The following is a 16,248-nucleotide window of genomic DNA, read 5'->3' on the forward strand; positions in this document are numbered from 1 at the left end:
TTTGGTTGCAATTATTTTTTAATGGAAAAGACTAATCAATGTTTTACATAAATACCAATTAGTGATAACAAGTTGGTTGAGTAAGTAAAGGAATACATACCCCAAAGTTTTAAAGGCTCATAATGAACTGACAAAGTAGCACACAATGACAACTACAAGGAATTATAAGAGGTGGGCTGCACGTCAATCACCTTCATTAAGTTCAACTGCTAATGAAATTAGGCTATTAATGGAGTTAGTCACAGTGCAGTCGTCCCGTGCAGCAACACGGACACGTTCAAAGGGGAAAGTGAACTTCAAAACCATCTTTCTGCTTCCAGCAGAAAGCCCTGACTGAAGTATGGAAGCCTCAAGCGGTCCACTGATGTTAAGCCCTTCCAGGGTCTGGTTTCAGATGTGCAGTGTCCCCTCCTCTCAGACTGAAAACTTACTTTTAACCAAAGGCACAGGTTCTGTCAGACAGGAATGTGTTCGCACTGCAAAGTGACACCAAGGTTGGATCTTGCTAATAATTTCTTTTCTACAAGGTTGTGAAGAACTGACATCACTTTTATTCCCAGGCAGGCTGCAGGGATGGCAGGAGGGGAAGCTATTTTTTATAGCCATTAAGAGCAATTTGTTAAGTGAGTAGAAGCTGCACCAGAAACTATGTAACTTCACAGTTTTTCATCCAAGCTGACAGGTGTGATCCACATTTCCATCTAACATCTCCACACTCCTTCCTACAGGCTCAAAATGCTAAATACCTAAAGAGGTATTGCTCATATTATGTCCACAGCTATAGGGATCAGAGTTACTCGACCCCACTTCCATATGCATAACAACATGGAAATCCACAGCTTAAATATCTTTAAAATGGATCAGTGGGAGCCACACAGTTTGCCAAGTTAGTGTTTCCCAATTAAACAGCCTGACATCAACCTGATGAGAAGGCATCAAATTCCCCAAATATCACCTTTCAATATTACGTGGCTAAGATGCCTGCTCTCCAGTGGTTTAGTCAATAAGAGTTCATTATGAATTATCTAGAACTAGCAGAAACGCACACATTTCGCCTTACAGCTTTTTCAGTGAAATTCAAATGGTTATTAAATGCTGGGGACACGGCAGGATCTGATCTACTGATGCATGAAAATTTACCCCCTACCCTGTTCTCTGAATGGCTCAAAAATTTGCAAGAAAAGTTGTCATTCAAAACTAAGTTACTGTCACATGTCAGGTCCCATAAATTCATGTCTTTTTCAAAATCTGGACTACACATACTCAGCCAGGAGACACCCCAATAGAAGGTGCAATTGAAACCTTTAACGTTAGCAACTGCTCAATAAAAGAAATTGCTTCCAAACACAGCCTAAGCTATCCCGCAATCCCAGTAAGCTGGAACCCAACTCATGACAAAGCTGTAGCAGCTGAAAGGAACGGCAACGCTTCTGAAGTCACCGCCAAAGGTGGACGTTTCACAGCACCAGAGAGATTTTGCTTTACACTTGCATTGGCTTCAACATACTTCAAGTGACAACCCATTAAAGAAGATTCACGTAGTCCCATAACAGATACGAATTTACTAACACCTCTATAGTATCAGATTGCTTATGCTCAGTGGGTTTACATTTCAGAATTAATCATAACAAAAAGGCATCTTCTGCACTGTAACTCTGTTATATGAGTAATCTTTCTTTTTGTTATAATTTTAGAAGAAAAAGCAGACGGCCAAACACAAACACAAGAATTCAGCTGGCTGCAGTCACTCAGCATGATGTGTGATTGATCAGCAGGAAGGGGATGATTTCAACACTTCCAGTTCTTCACATCTAAACAAATTGAAAATTGGGTTACTCTCTTTGATAAACAGAAAGCAACACTTTTGGGAAAAAAACATGTATAAGACAACCTGGGGAGGGAAAAAAAAATCATACTAAAATACTTCCTAGAACTGAGTATCTTGCCTTTCAGGGTTTGACGTACACCTGCTAAGAAGGACTTTTTTCATGAATTTCAAAAACAATGATAAACAGTTATCTTGGCAGAGAGGAGAAACATGACGTCAGCTGTAACTACACTACCGAGATAAGAAAGCAGCAGCCGGGTAATTTAGACATTAATTGCACATTCTAGTTACAATAGAAGTTACTAAGATTTTACCAAGCGTCAATCAGTTGAAGAGTGATTTACTCAAGAACATAAGTAATTCCCTCCCTGGCTTGCAATCAAGAGAGGAGGAATAATGAAAAAATAGAATGGTCCAAGCTGTTAAAAAGGTCTATGGGGAGAAAAATCACAATGCTGTTAAACATTACGTATAGAGAACTCTGAAGATGTCAGTTAGCTGCAATCGTCTGTATTCTGTACCCCCGAGTTATGTTTAGGCTCGGCTGTTGTAATACATTCTGTGCATCCTACCTGTAAAGGAGTCCGATACAGCCATTTTTCTTTATCTCCATTGAGTTTCATACAGGCAAAAAGGTCGCAAACTGTAGGAAGGCCAAAGTCCTGAAAGAGAAGTCACCTTAATTACTGATTTCCAAACATAAATACATTCTGATGCATCTTCAAATTCTGTCAAGTGTTCACAAAGAAAATAAAACTGACTTCTGAGTCTTGGAGGTGAATACTTTCTTCTTTTAGTAACACTAGCTATACTTCAAGATTAACTTGTTTTGTGCTAAACGCTGGCCTCATCTACTTAAGTAACTAAGTAATAATCACTGAAAACATTAAAAGAGCTAAGAAACCTACAGACTGTCAGTCAGTATTATCCAGAAGAGCTATGAATTTGGAAAAGGCGGCAGGCATTAAATTCAGTAAAACAATAAACCCGGCACACATTGGCTTAAGACACAGCAGTAACAAAAACTTATGCTCACTTGTGCTTTCTTGCGTAGAAGCCATTTATCTTCCGCTGGAGGTGGGTTAGCATTTTCTAGGTTGTTTGAAGTCAACACCCAACTGTTTACGTTCAAGGGCAGGTGGAATGGAGCCAAGAGGTCTAGGAAAGGACCCTTGAAACTATTATCTGCTTTTTCCCTACTCGCCTTTTCTTCTGCACTTTCTGCTTTGTGCTCAGACTTGGCTAGCCAGCTTGTCAGAGGCCTTTCGAGCAACACTTTCAAGGGTTCTGCGATCTCTGCTGAATAATCTGCTTTCTCTGCACTAACGGGTTCCCCTGTGAGCTGCTGTGCGGGGTTAAGCCAGGTATTGGCAGCAGACTTGGTCTTCTCGTGCTCCGGGTTCGGTACATCTTTCTGGCTGACTGGAACTCCATTTTTATCCTTCCCTTCTTTCTTCAGAAGCCATTTACACAGAGCCTCTTTTCCACAGTTTTCATCACACACGCATTCTGAAAAGCTGGCACACAGCTCGTTAGCTTTGCACACATCTTCCACTTTAAATGGGGCCTGGGGATGCTGAAGCAGCCAAGCATTTACAGCAGATGCAGTGGGTGATTTCTTTCCATCAAGATGCTCATTCAGGCACTTCAGATTGCCCAGGTTCTCAATTTCCACACTTTTGATCTGGCTGCCACGACAACCGGTACATGTTTCAGCTTTGAGGAGCCAATCATTCAAATTAAATTCTTCCCTAAAAGGTTTAAATTCATACTTCCATTTCTCATCTGAAGCACTAATTCCATTTTCTGTGTCAGGAGTAAGCAGCCAGTCAGAAAGGTCCATCTCTTCTTGTCCAAGGGATTCCAATTCCTCCACCTTTTCAATAGTGGAAAAAGATGAGTTGAAAGTAGAGGTGGAGTCCTTGCGGCCAGGGGAGTCTGTCTGCCCAGCAACATCCCGCTGTTGATTGTGCAGGAGCCAGTTTTCCAAATCTTTCAGATTTCCCCAGGCTTGCTCAAAATAACAGACTTTGGAAGAATTTAAATCCTAGTAAAGACACATTGAAACGCATCTATTAACACTAAAAGACAATGTTCAGTAACTGTTTGCACAGTTACAGCTTGGAGCATTCTGATAGTAAGTGCAAAAGTATTAGTTGAACACGAGGCAGAGCGAAGAGAATTACAGAAGGTTTAACTCCCACCATATTCCGCCTGCAATCAGATACTGTGTTTTCCCCTTTATTAAGAACTAGGTTAGTGCACAAAAGGCTTACCTGGCTGGGCTCTGACACACATTTTTGCGTAACCCATTCTTCAAGATTGGTGCTGGGAACATACGGAGTCTGGCAAACACCCACAGGTCTGCTTCCAAGTAACCAGTCAGCAAGCGAGGCACTCACTGTGCCACACAATGTTTTCTGTTGAGAAAGAATGTTCTTGGTCATGAGAAAGTCTAATCACTGAGGCAATCTATGGTGAACATCAAAACAGGCATTCAACATACATCAGTATTTCTGAACCAAAAGAAAAACCAGTCCCTTCTAATTAAGAAAAAAGTCTTCAATCGCCTGTATGACTTCAAGCTGCTGCACTGATAGATTGTTTTGTGATCCCAGTTCCTTCAGAGAGCAAATGACAAAAAGGGAAGTGACAGCTTCTACAATGCACAGTTCTGATGCGTGTAACCCAGCCATAACCCTCCTTCTGACCACAATTCCCGTTACTAATTTGCTACCCTCCTTCACTGACACTGTTTCTGTGCAGAGCCCAACATAAGATTTCCCATGAATTTCTGCATTAAAAGGAATCGGATAGTTCCAAGTCCTGGCTTGACAACATCAAGGCACATTCAGTTAAAAAATTCTGACTGACAGTCACACTCCAAATCCACTTTCATACTATGTTCTTGCACGTCTGTTCCTGGAGCAGCCAGAACATCAGATCACTAATGCTCACCACAGCGACTGTTACTGGCTACTCAAACATCTTAACAAACAAACAGAAGTCATTACTCAAGCAAGCTAACATACTGAGCTTGAGTCCTCCTTCTCCCTTTAATACAATTAAACATTCACAGATACAAGTCTTAATCTTACCTGCTCACAGTTCATTAGGGCATACGTCTGCCCTGGGAACCAGGGAGAAGTATTCTCTCTCTCTGAGGTTTGCTGTAAGGAAAGAAAAGTAAAAGTTAATTTAAATCTCAATTTTGTCCAGTTTCTAGGATGAATTCTACAATAAAGCAGAAGTAAAGCGCAGTTACAACTGGTCAGTTCTTTGTGGCTAACAATTTTCTCAACATTTAAAAACAGAATGGAGAAAGATTTACTATAAAAATACTACCTTCAGTCCACTTCCTTTAAGAGCATTATCTCCAATAATACAGGAAATACGCTGCTTACGTAAGAATCCCAAAGTATTTATAGCACAGAAAGCCATCTACGATGTATAACTATTAATATCTAAAGAAAATGGTAACATTAATTTTCAGTTGCTGGAATAGAGTAAGAATACAATCATCATTCCCTCAGTCTCTGCCAAAATATATTAAAATAACGTGTACATACCTAGACCTAAGCTCAGTCAAAATCAGAACTACGTGCAATAGTTAATAAACCACTGCGTATATATTATACAGCTAAAACTATATGACTCGTACAAAAGATCCATTCAAGCTATAACTAAAAGTAGAAACATCACTTGGAATATATTGCACTACTGCCTCAAAAAAAGATTTTTTTTTCCCAAGTATTCCAACCCAGGAAAGTCTTGGTGCTTACCATCGTTTTAATTGAACCAAATGAGGTAATAGCCTGGCGAAGGTAAGATGTGTCAGCCTCAAAATTCAGGATGGAAGACTCCTCTGGTTTAAGAGTGAGACCTTCCAGTCTGAAAGAGTAAGACGATAGTTACGGAAAGAGAAACAAAAAAAATGACAACCTTCTTCATCTGCCATGTTTTGGGAATCAGTCTATTATTTCATAAAAAGGCTTCCAAGCTGACTTGGCACTAATGAGGTAACAAAAAGACTTTTAATACTTGCATAAAAATAAAGAGATGCCTATCCACAAACCAAGGACAGAATAAATAGCTGGCAAAACACAAGTTTCTCCTTCTTACTTCAATTGCCATCAACAACTAATATTTGAAATAATCTGCACAAATGAGTACCTCCCCTGCTCGTTATAGTCTTGTTTGTTCAATCTAAGATAAAAAAGATGAGAGGAATCGTATCTCAGACTGCTTTAAAGATCTTATTTCTAGGAACCATTAAAAATGTAGAAACAGTGAGTTAGATGTATTACTAGTTCTATTAGAATAAAAAATCAGATTAGATTCGTAAGTCAAAATAACTACCAATTGTGTTAACTTGCATAATAAAATATATTTACCTCTCCAGGCAAACTGAAATCTGGTTTGCTAGTTCGTTACTATAGGAGCGTTCCAGCTGATGAATAAGGCAATTGAATTGTCCCAAATACTGCATAGAAGACAAAACACATGTTACTGTTTTGGTTTCTAAGATTAAAATTGAGAAAATACTTGCAAGGACAAAGTTTACTTAAAAATGCCAGTGCAACAATTTACAACCAAATCTTACCCAATAGAGCTGCTGCGCCTGCTGCTGCAACGCCTCCTCTTTCAGCTGCTGAATGAGATCTACCTGCTCAAACAGCCAAACTTCACGACTGCGCAGGCATTCCAGGTGGCGGCTTATGTGGCTGTGAATCTTCGCTTTTACCTGTAAGGTAACATGTACCATTTCTAGGACATCTCTCAAACAGTATGAGCAAGCATACGCTGCGCTGATTACAAAATAATATTTGTCACAGATAAGTGGTATTTTTGGAGCAATTTATTTTTCAAAAACTAACCACAGTCACCCACAGCACCACATGACTCAAGTTAGTAGAAGTTCCAAGGCTACCTTTAAAGAACTATCAAAGAACAATGTTATTTGCAATGTCTCTCTATTCTGATGTTTCAACCAACAGCTTTATGAAATTCTGCGTGCCTAAACTAGTAATACAGGAATACCTTTCTCAAGAGCACGACCAAATTACACAGCAAGATGCCTGCAAGTCTCTAGGAAAATTTCAGACCACCATCATAATAGAAAGTACTCTGGAATAATAAAAACTGTCATTAAAGTCATGTTAGTTATTAAAATATTTTTTAAAAACAATTTGAAATTACCTCCCGCCAGTTCTCTTTAATCTGTTGTTCAGCTTTGACAATTCCAGATATAGCTGTTTCCAAGTCCTTCTTTGCTTGAAAGCACTTTGCCAGAGGCTCACTGCTGCAGGAGTTTCTAATTCTGTCTTGTGGTGGACTCATTCTTGAAGTGTTCCTAAAACATAATGAAAAAAAATTTCTTAATAGTTTCTATTCCTCTAACGGAAGAGGAAGGGCATCATATGAAGAACCATCTGCTCTACTTCACCATAAAGGTGAACAAAAAAACCCCTACGACCCTACATCGATGCAAGTTTTCTAAACATAGATAAAGCTTTCTCCAGGAGCAACAACGGTCTCTCAAACGCCTCAGCCCATGGAATTTGCGCAATCGCAGGAAAACCAACAGATATTTGACAACAGCTTCAACCGCAGGAGCTTAGGCAATCCTCCCCTGCCATTCACCTTCCTCTGGCTTTTATGTCTAGCCAGCAAACTCCAGCAGCTGAGGGCTGATTCAGGCAAGGTTCAGCAGCTCTACCGGAGCTGGGGGAGAATGGCCCGGCAAGGGGCAGGAACTGTTTCAGTCACCCTTTTTTGAGCTGCAGGCAAATGAACTGGCTCCCATAAATGAGAAAATTCTAATACAGTTTGATCAACTGAAAAACCAAGTGTTGATTCACAGATCACTCTTTACTAAGCTGCAAAGGCCAACATTTATAGCAGCTGCCCATTTCTTTTGTCATAGTCACAGCCACGGTAACTTACTCAGCTTCAGCCTATCCTCAAGTAAAAAGAGCTCAGATACAAAATTTCTACAGAAGTTACACTGGTAAGGATTCTGCAAGTAAGGGAAAAAAGCTAAATATGGATTTTTAGTAAAAATGGGAAGCATCAATACGAGCATTTTTTCTAAACGGTGGGTATTTTGCTACCAAGGAGTTTCAATTCTCCTGTTAGTTTCATGGGATTCCTGAAGCACTAACTAAAGATTCATAGTAAACATTCTATTTAAAACAAGTCTTCAGCAATGACAGCTATGGAAATTGCCAGCAGAATTAATTAAAGCGTACACATGGGCCAATCTAAATATTTCATAGATTTTACCACTCCTCTGGAAGTAACTGAAAAGAGTATTTTGAATATGACAAGACGACCATGGAGCTTGTGTTACTGAGCAGCTATTTAGTCTGCAATTTCCAAGCCCCACGACCGCATGAACTGCAACCCAAAAATCTTTCTACAGCCAAGACCCATCAGATACGTATAAGTCGTGTATTCCAGAGAGCAGAGGGCTAAGAGTGGTTCGCAAGTGGGAGCTGACAGAAAAAGCAAGGTTCGCTGTGCGGCAGAGGCTGCATCTCCCTTCGTTTCCTCCACACCATGGGCTTCTCGTCTCCCAGGTACCCCCAGCCATGAGACACGGAGCAGGCACAGAAGCCACCCCAAGCCCCTGCACGCAACTTAATCCCATCCTCGCCATAACATCTCATCTTCTAGGAAGCGCAGAGCACAACTACAAGAGAGGTGAACTTGCATTTATTTTTTAAGCTTATGTTAATTCTACACCAAATTAGACAGGGTGCAGAAGTCCAAAATACACCATTCTCCATTCTGTGCTATGAATGCCAGTTTTGTCCGTGTATTTGCATACTATAATTCATTCACAGGTTCAATTCTGTAAGGTTTCATGATCTTCACCTCACGTGATGTTCAATAAAAGGTAAGCTTTCTCTTCACAACACCTCTTAGATTTTATCTTGCTTGTCAACTCTCTTCTGTACAACCTACAGGAAAACCTAAGTGGGAGCCCTAGCTCTCCGGTGTAATCTAAAAGTATTAACACAAAGGCAGAGATATACCCAGCCAAGAAAACAAGGACGTAATAGATATATTAAAAGCTGTCATACACTCAAAAGTAAACAACAAAAAAAATCATATTGTTCTTTATTATTTCATTCATCAGACGCTTAGGCAACAACCGAGTCAAAGTCTGAAAAGCTAAATGTAATTGCCATGTTTGCTCACATAGTAGATAATATACTTAACATAATTTTCACAAAACTCTTTTAAGCTGCATGTCTACAAATGCCAAGTCCAAAGTATGCTGCATTGCCATTTATATGTTTTCTGAATTTATGCCACTAGGGAATTGGGCTCAATGCCTGAAGAAACGCTACTTTTTCACACTTTGCATTAGCAATTTCATACTGGCACAGTCAAATTTAAGAAACTTACACGTGCTCCTCTAACAATCTATGAAAATACTTGCGTTTATTGCTGTTCTGGTTTTTCATTTGATTGCAAGAGTCTCTCTCCAAAAATGTATATAGAGAGAATGAATGCTGCTTTCCTCCAGCCAGCCAGCTCTTGTAAAATGGCTGTTCTTATGCTTTGTCAAAAATTAGCCAATAAAACTAACATCACAGTTGAGGGTGACAGTCAGTTCATCCTTCTTTTCAATTTCTGCAAGCCTCTAACAAAAACAAGTGAGGGTAACCACCTATTTCCTTGCTTCCCAATTACCACCACATAGCACTAGGAGTTTAAGACATTTTCAGGTCCCATGCTCTGAAATACCCGCGATCATACACTTAGGTTCAACAGTAACAAAATACTATTACTTCTGCAACGGGATACATGGTTGCAATACAGAGTCACCACTTTTGGCAATTTCCATGTCATCGAACTGTTTCCAACCACACGGCGGTATCCCACCGTGGGTATATTGCGTCACGGGATGCACACCCCCCCCCCCACCACCCCCCCATCAGCTGAACTTGCACTTACTTTCCGAGCAAAAGAAGCAATTCAGCCGTGTCCTGCTTATAAAGCTGTTCCCATTTCCAACCTTCTATCCTGCAGAAGCACGGACTCCAAAATGCTTTTCGATAGTCACGTGCAACCGTTCTCAGCTCCCGCTGCAAATTCCGCTCCAAGCACTCGCTCGCTGAGGCGGACGCGATCCGACCCCGCTCAAGGCAGGGGGAAAAGCCGGCGGGCGGCCGCGGGCGGTGCGCGGCCGCAGGCGGTGTGCGCAGGGGCCGCCCGCCCCGGCTCCCTCCGGCGCCCCCCGCGTTATCGGGGCGGCCAGCCCGCGCCCCGCCCCGCGGCCACGGCGCCCGGCCGCGCCCGCACGTCGGCAGCGGCCGAGGGAGGCGCCGGCACCGCCCCGGGGGCGCCCGGCGGGGCCCCGCGCTGCAGCGAGCCCGCCCGCGGGCGCCGACCGCGCTGGCCTGGACCACAAGGCTTTCTGCAGGGCGGGGACCGGGCCAAGGCACAGCCGTTTCACCCCTGCCCGGCCAGGAGGCGGCGGCGGAGCCCCAGCCGTGCTCCCCTCCCCCGTCCTCTCATCTAAAATACCAAGTGCCTCCGAGCATCCCGCTGGCAGTTTAAACCGCAAAACCAGAACGTTTTGCAACAAAACCACTACTTCTTGCAACTTCAGAAGTGTGGCAATGCGCCGTTGTCATATAATAAACGCAACAAAGCACACCCGAGCGCTAAGGCATGCCGCACGTGTTTCTTCTGCAGCAGCAAGGGCTAAAAGGGCTGCGAGCCCACACAGCTGCCAAATTAAACCTTCCGTCCCCGGCCACACACAAACCCCAGCGCCGAGAGGCTCCCCAGTCCAGCACTGTGCCTCTGAAGTTCCAGAAATCCTCCTGATAATAAACCGCTCAGATGCAGTTAACTCCTGAAGTGACACTTACACACACAATTCTTACCGCATCTACTCTTGCTTCCACAATTTCACACGCAGATGAGGAAAGCACACGTATGTGTCTGCATGTAATCAGTAAAAATGTTATAGCTATGAAACCGAAAGAACTGCCCGAATGAGGCAGGAAGATAATATTACTGTTCCTAATCGCAAAATAACTACCAGTCTTTACAGAAAGATTTTTGGCTGTTTCTGTTAACACCCAAAAGCCTCACGGGAGACTTGTCACTGCAAAGACCCCGCGGCCAAAACTGGTCACATTATTGCTTCTCCTAGCACTCTGTACAATCTCCAGTCCTCAAACAGGCTGCCTGCCCTCCAGCCCTGAGGTGTTACTACCCATATTTGTCTTCTTTTGCTTTTATTTGTAGATCAGAAACTGGTGGACAAAAATCTTTTTTTTTTTCAGATTTTAATTAAATATCACGTGGCTGGGGAGCAGAGGAGGAGGAGGGGACAACCCTTCCTCGCCGACGCAGTCTGCTAACAGGCCAGCAGAAAACTGGTTTTACCAGCTTTTCGCTTTCAGCACAACCACCCCCGCTGCTGCTTGGGAAGATCATTGTTTTCCATTTCAAACGGGTGTTGAATAACCTCAAAAAGATGGCCGTGCCGAGGCTTTGCTGGGGAACAGCTTCTGAAGGGAATAAAATCTCACGTCAAACAGGCTCTATTTATAAATGTGGAGCGATTTCTTTCAGTTGGCAGGACAAGGCTGTCCCAAAGGTCTCTCCGACCTGACTTCATGCAGTTTTAAACCAGCTGGCTCGTTTGAACTGAAATCCCTCTTCGTTTCCATTTTACCCCACCAAAAACAGTAGTTCCTCTTAAGTAACTGTCCCAAATTAGGTACGTGGGAGTTGTGGTCAGGGAGTGAAGTACTGCAACTACACGAGCTGAATCTCAGAAATTTCCGTTTACATCCAAACATAACAAGCATTTTACACAGTACAGCACCAACATCACGAGCCAGTATCTGTGCGGAGCTTCTGCCGAGGGGATTATTTTACTCCAAAACAAGTATGTACCACCGTATTTTGTAAGTCACAAGCCACATGCAGAAAAAATGACCTCTAACAGTTCCGAGTAAGAGAGAAGGTGAAATTAACACCTTAAGGAATAACAATAAAAAAAGTTTCAGGTAATACATTTTCTACAATTCCGGTAGTTTTTACCTGCCTGCACCGTACTGGATCTGTGCCACAGACCTGAACACACGCAACTGCCTTTTCAGCCTATTTTAGCCCTGGAAGAGCCCGGTCAGCACACAAAGTACATGTACTGAGACATCTTCACAAGGGCTGGGTTCTGAACAGTCGCAAGTCACCAGTGCAGCTGAGGCAAGAAGTCTGATCATCATTTTATTCCATCAGTCGTAAATATATTAAGTACAGCACAGCAGGCACATAAGTAAAATCACAAAATATCTGAATATGAAGGCCTGAAATCACTATGCCATAATTACATACAATACCAAAGTAGATAACCCAGAGTGGAAAAGACACCCTGTTATCTTAACACAGATTTTACATTACAACACAACTATCTTTCAGACGTTTGCATTTAAAATCCTTTGGAAAACAACTGACAAATCCCTTGCTCTGCTTGAAGCATATGGCCCCAGAGATAGCATTGCCACACTCTTTGTATATCCATCAATACCACGTTATGCACTTGCAGAGTTATGAACGGTATTTTTTACGTGACTGTCAGCTTTTTTCCCCTCCCGTGACTGCACACCCTACCTAAAACCCCAGCAGAAGACACTCTTGTTCCTCTGTCAGCTTTTCCCTTTAATCCCAGCCACAAATACTGAGTTTAAAGCTGAAAGAATGCCTAGCAAAATCCCTGAAACCTCTGGCTCAAACCACTTACCAATGACCTAACAACATAATAACATTCCAAACCTGCAGTAAACACGGTGCACGACAGCTCCTGATCGTTTCTAACCCAGATTGTTATTGCTTATGCAACCTTTGAAAACCGCAGCTGCTGACAAAAGATTTTGAGTTTTCAATTAAGGAGTGAGATGACTTTAGGAGTGCCAGCAGCTTAATTTCTCACGGGCATAAAAAGAAAGCGGATCGGTAAAAAAGCCCCATGTCTTCGTATCCGATCAATGCGAGCCCTCCACCACAGACTCTCAATGTCCTGACTGACCCGGCCGGTCATGCCCGACCCAAGCCAGGCCGCCTGAGCGACTTCCAGCTGATTCCTCCTGGGTCGCATCCAAAGAGGGATGCCGGGCTCGCCCGGACTGCAGGACACCTCACCTCACCTCCCGCCGAACAGCGGCTCTGCCCGGCCCCCGCAGCGGCGGCTGAAGCCCAGCATTACCCGGCAGGCCGGGCCCAGCAGCGCGCTCCGCCGGCTTTGCGCGCCCGCCCGCACTCCCTGCGCGGAAACCCGGCCTCGCTGCGCCACGACACGCGGGGGTGCAGCCACCACCTCCTAAATAACAGGGGCGCGCATTTCTCGTAAGTCGGCCTCGAGCAGGCGGCGGCGACGCCGGGGATTGCCGAGAGAAAACCCTCACAGAAATTAAAGGCACCACCCGCCCGCGGCAAGGTAACGCGTGCCCGTCCCCGCCGCGCGCAACCGCCGCCAGCCCGGCCCGCAGGGGACCGCGGCCCTGTCACCGCACCCCCTCTCCCCCGCACACCCCCCGCGGCCGCAGCGCCCGGCTGTCCCCGGTGAGGTCACGCTTACCGGCGTCCGGCGCGGTGCTCTCCCCTCAAGCCCAGCGCCGCCGCAGCTGCCCGGCGACCAACGAGCCGCTCTCGCGAGAGCACCGCCCCCGCGCCGCCCCGCCCGCCCCCTGGCGGCGCGGCGGAGCGGCTGCCGGGCCGCGCGGCCGGTGGCGCCGCCGTGGCGGCGGGGGAGGCGGGTGAGGGAGCGGAGGCATGGAGCGGGGCGGGCTGCGGGGGGGCGGTGAAACCCGGCGGCACGAAAGCAGAGCGGGGGAGAGAAGCGGAGGGGACGCCGTTCCACACACCGACCAAAAAACCGTGAATCACAACAAACCCAGCACAGCAAATCCCCGCCGGCAGCAGCGCGGCGGCTGTCGCCCGTGGTCGCCGAGAGGCCGGCTGGCCGCCCCGTGGGCTTCCCAGCGCCGGCGTGGCCTGCGGCAGGCCCGCGGCCCACCCGAGTCACCCTGCCAGAGACGGGCGTCAGCGGCCCTCGCCCCATGTAAAGCCGGCGGCCCTGCCCCGCCAGGGCCTGTCCCCCAGGACGAGGCCTTGCAGCTCATGGTCTGTGGCATCGCCCCCCGTCCTCCCCTCTGCCATTTTCCCTGTCGTGGTGGGAGAGCTGCTCGGCAGCCGGGGTACCTGGCAGGCGGCAGCGGGAGGGCTGCCCGGCTCCCTCAGCCCCGCACAGATCGTGGACCACCGAACTGCGCTGCCCCAGAACGCCTTGAGGCGCCACGTGTTGAAGTCCACCACCGACGGCCTGGCCTGCTTCAAAACCTCAGAGACCACCAGGTCGCCCTCCCCGTGCGCGACAAAACAAAGCAGAGGAAGATGAAGTACAGAACATGTCAGGGGATGCGTCAAGCCACCAGTTTTGGTCTTTCTCGTGCCCACTGGAAAATTCCTGGTGTGCATTGCTTGGTTTGGCCTTACACAGTACTTTTTTTTGGTTTTGTCTTTCCCCAAGTGTGAAGCACAGCAGAACACTTCCTAATACCTGCCATCACAGTTTTCAGCTGGGAAAAGGATCCAGTTACTGTTCTGGAGGGTAGTAAGAGCCGGTTGCACTGCTGCTGCCCATGCTTTTAGCTGTTCAAGGCTAGGAGATCTCAGCCTTTCCAGGACCACCCAGCCAGCACCTCCGAGAGTGCATGTTTGTGAAGCACTGCCTTTCATAGGTGTTTGCACAGTACTTAAAACACACATTAACAGAGAAAAAGGGCTCCAAATGGAAACCTAAGTAGCTGTGCAGCTCTGTATACATGTTGTAGCTGAGTCACCATTTCCTACACACAGGAGCTCCTCTGGGCATGGACCAAGGAGCCGTTCTTTTGAACAGGATCTTACTCATGGCTAGGGCTCATGGCTGCAGCCAGAGTACAAATAATTCAGCGCTGACATAAGAGAAAGTCGAAGTCAGCCACCTAATCCCAGATGTGCTGTTACCCTAGGAACTTGCATTTCAGGTATTTGGCTTCCTTGTCTAAACACGTTGGAGACACAGGATGTGTTATATTATCCTTTTCTGTGTATTTGGATTTAAGAGAAAAAATAATACCAACTCTGTCTGATCTTGAAAACCAGCAGTACTCATATACCTGTTGTGTTCCCCCCATCCAGTTACCCAGCAGGACTGTCCCGGGTAGAGAGCAGCCTCTCTTGGGCAGGCAGGCATAGCGGACAAAGCGGTTTGCTCTTATGTCTTCCATAGGCTTGACCAAGGCAATAGCATAATCCAGATGGTTTGAGTGGTTTTCGTGGAGCCACTCATGCTGGTAGATTTGCTTCACGCAGTACACTCTCTGTGTGGATTCACTGTGGCTAAGGTTATGCTTTCCCAGGAGGATTCGCCAGCTGGATGCATCTTCCATCTCACCCCTTAAAGGAATTTCAGCGTAAGGAACCATATGCATATTTTTAATGGGCTCTTTCCTCCCATCACTGATGGCAGTACATGCCGCTCCTCCCTCGCCATACCCTTAGCGACACCAGATGTGCCTTTTTACCCAAACCTACATAGCGGATCAAAAAATGAAAATTAAAAAGGCATTAGCCTAAGCAAAGGAGAAATTGGTAGTCTTCTAAAATAGGGGCAAAAGGTTGGGTAAAGATGTGATTTTATGGAAAAAGAAACAAGATCTCCTCATGCTCAAACAGTAGCAAAGATGGAGACTTACGTACTGTGTTGTTCCTCAGTGCTTGATAAAACTGTGTATCAGTATTGACAGTAAGCCTCCAACCAGAGTATGAAGAGAAGCATTTTGGATGCATAAAAGGGATCTACATACACATCAAAAATAGTTAACGAGGGTAGACACATGCAACTTTTCCCTTGGGAATTGTATGACACCGCATAATGCGCTCCTGTACCCAAAATACAGTACTATTTCTTGCCGAATGGGAATCACGCATGTAGTCCTGCAGCGTAAAGCCCATCCTTCCCGACAAGCCACCACTTGGCTTTGCCTTGATTTGGCAAAAGTGCTTAATGACCCTCTTCGTACACTCAAAGACGTTCTTCCTTGCTCGGTGGCAGTGTGAGAATAAGGGGCAGGGTGGGATTCATCCCTCCACACCCCTTTGAAACAGGAGCCTCAATGCAGAAGTGGCAGCTTTTCCTGCAGTTCTTCGGTAGTGGCCTGCCAAACTATACTACTCTGCACCACCCAAAACACAAAGAACTTGAAGAATGCTCTCTGCTGCAACAATTTTATAGCAAATTTTGTGAGGTTTATACACATGTTCTTAAAGAATGTTTCTGGTTCCTGTTTAGACCGTTCCTCTTTCAATAACTGCAATAATTTAGTTGAAGAGAATCAGTTGTG

General features: G+C 45.3%; 1 protein-coding gene across 1 annotated transcript; it reads right to left on the reverse strand.

The window, feature by feature from the left end:
- Positions 1–6: 6 nt before the first annotated feature.
- Positions 7–13,464, reverse strand: NCOA4 (nuclear receptor coactivator 4). The gene is made up of 10 exons (XM_050898672.1): positions 13,440–13,464; positions 7,028–7,181; positions 6,432–6,572; positions 6,223–6,311; positions 5,611–5,719; positions 4,927–4,998; positions 4,105–4,248; positions 2,865–3,875; positions 2,401–2,490; positions 7–1,811 (listed from the first exon to the last, which is right to left on the reverse strand). Exons 2-10 carry the CDS (start codon positions 7,166–7,168, stop codon positions 1,806–1,808), a joined length of 1,803 nt encoding a protein of 600 aa, XP_050754629.1. The 5' UTR covers positions 7,169–7,181; positions 13,440–13,464; the 3' UTR covers positions 7–1,805.
- Between the last annotated feature and the right edge of the window lie 2,784 nt (positions 13,465–16,248).

This window comes from Gymnogyps californianus, chromosome 6, assembly GCF_018139145.2.
Source record: "Gymnogyps californianus isolate 813 chromosome 6, ASM1813914v2, whole genome shotgun sequence".
In the NCBI taxonomy this organism is placed as follows: domain Eukaryota; kingdom Metazoa; phylum Chordata; class Aves; order Accipitriformes; family Cathartidae; genus Gymnogyps; species Gymnogyps californianus.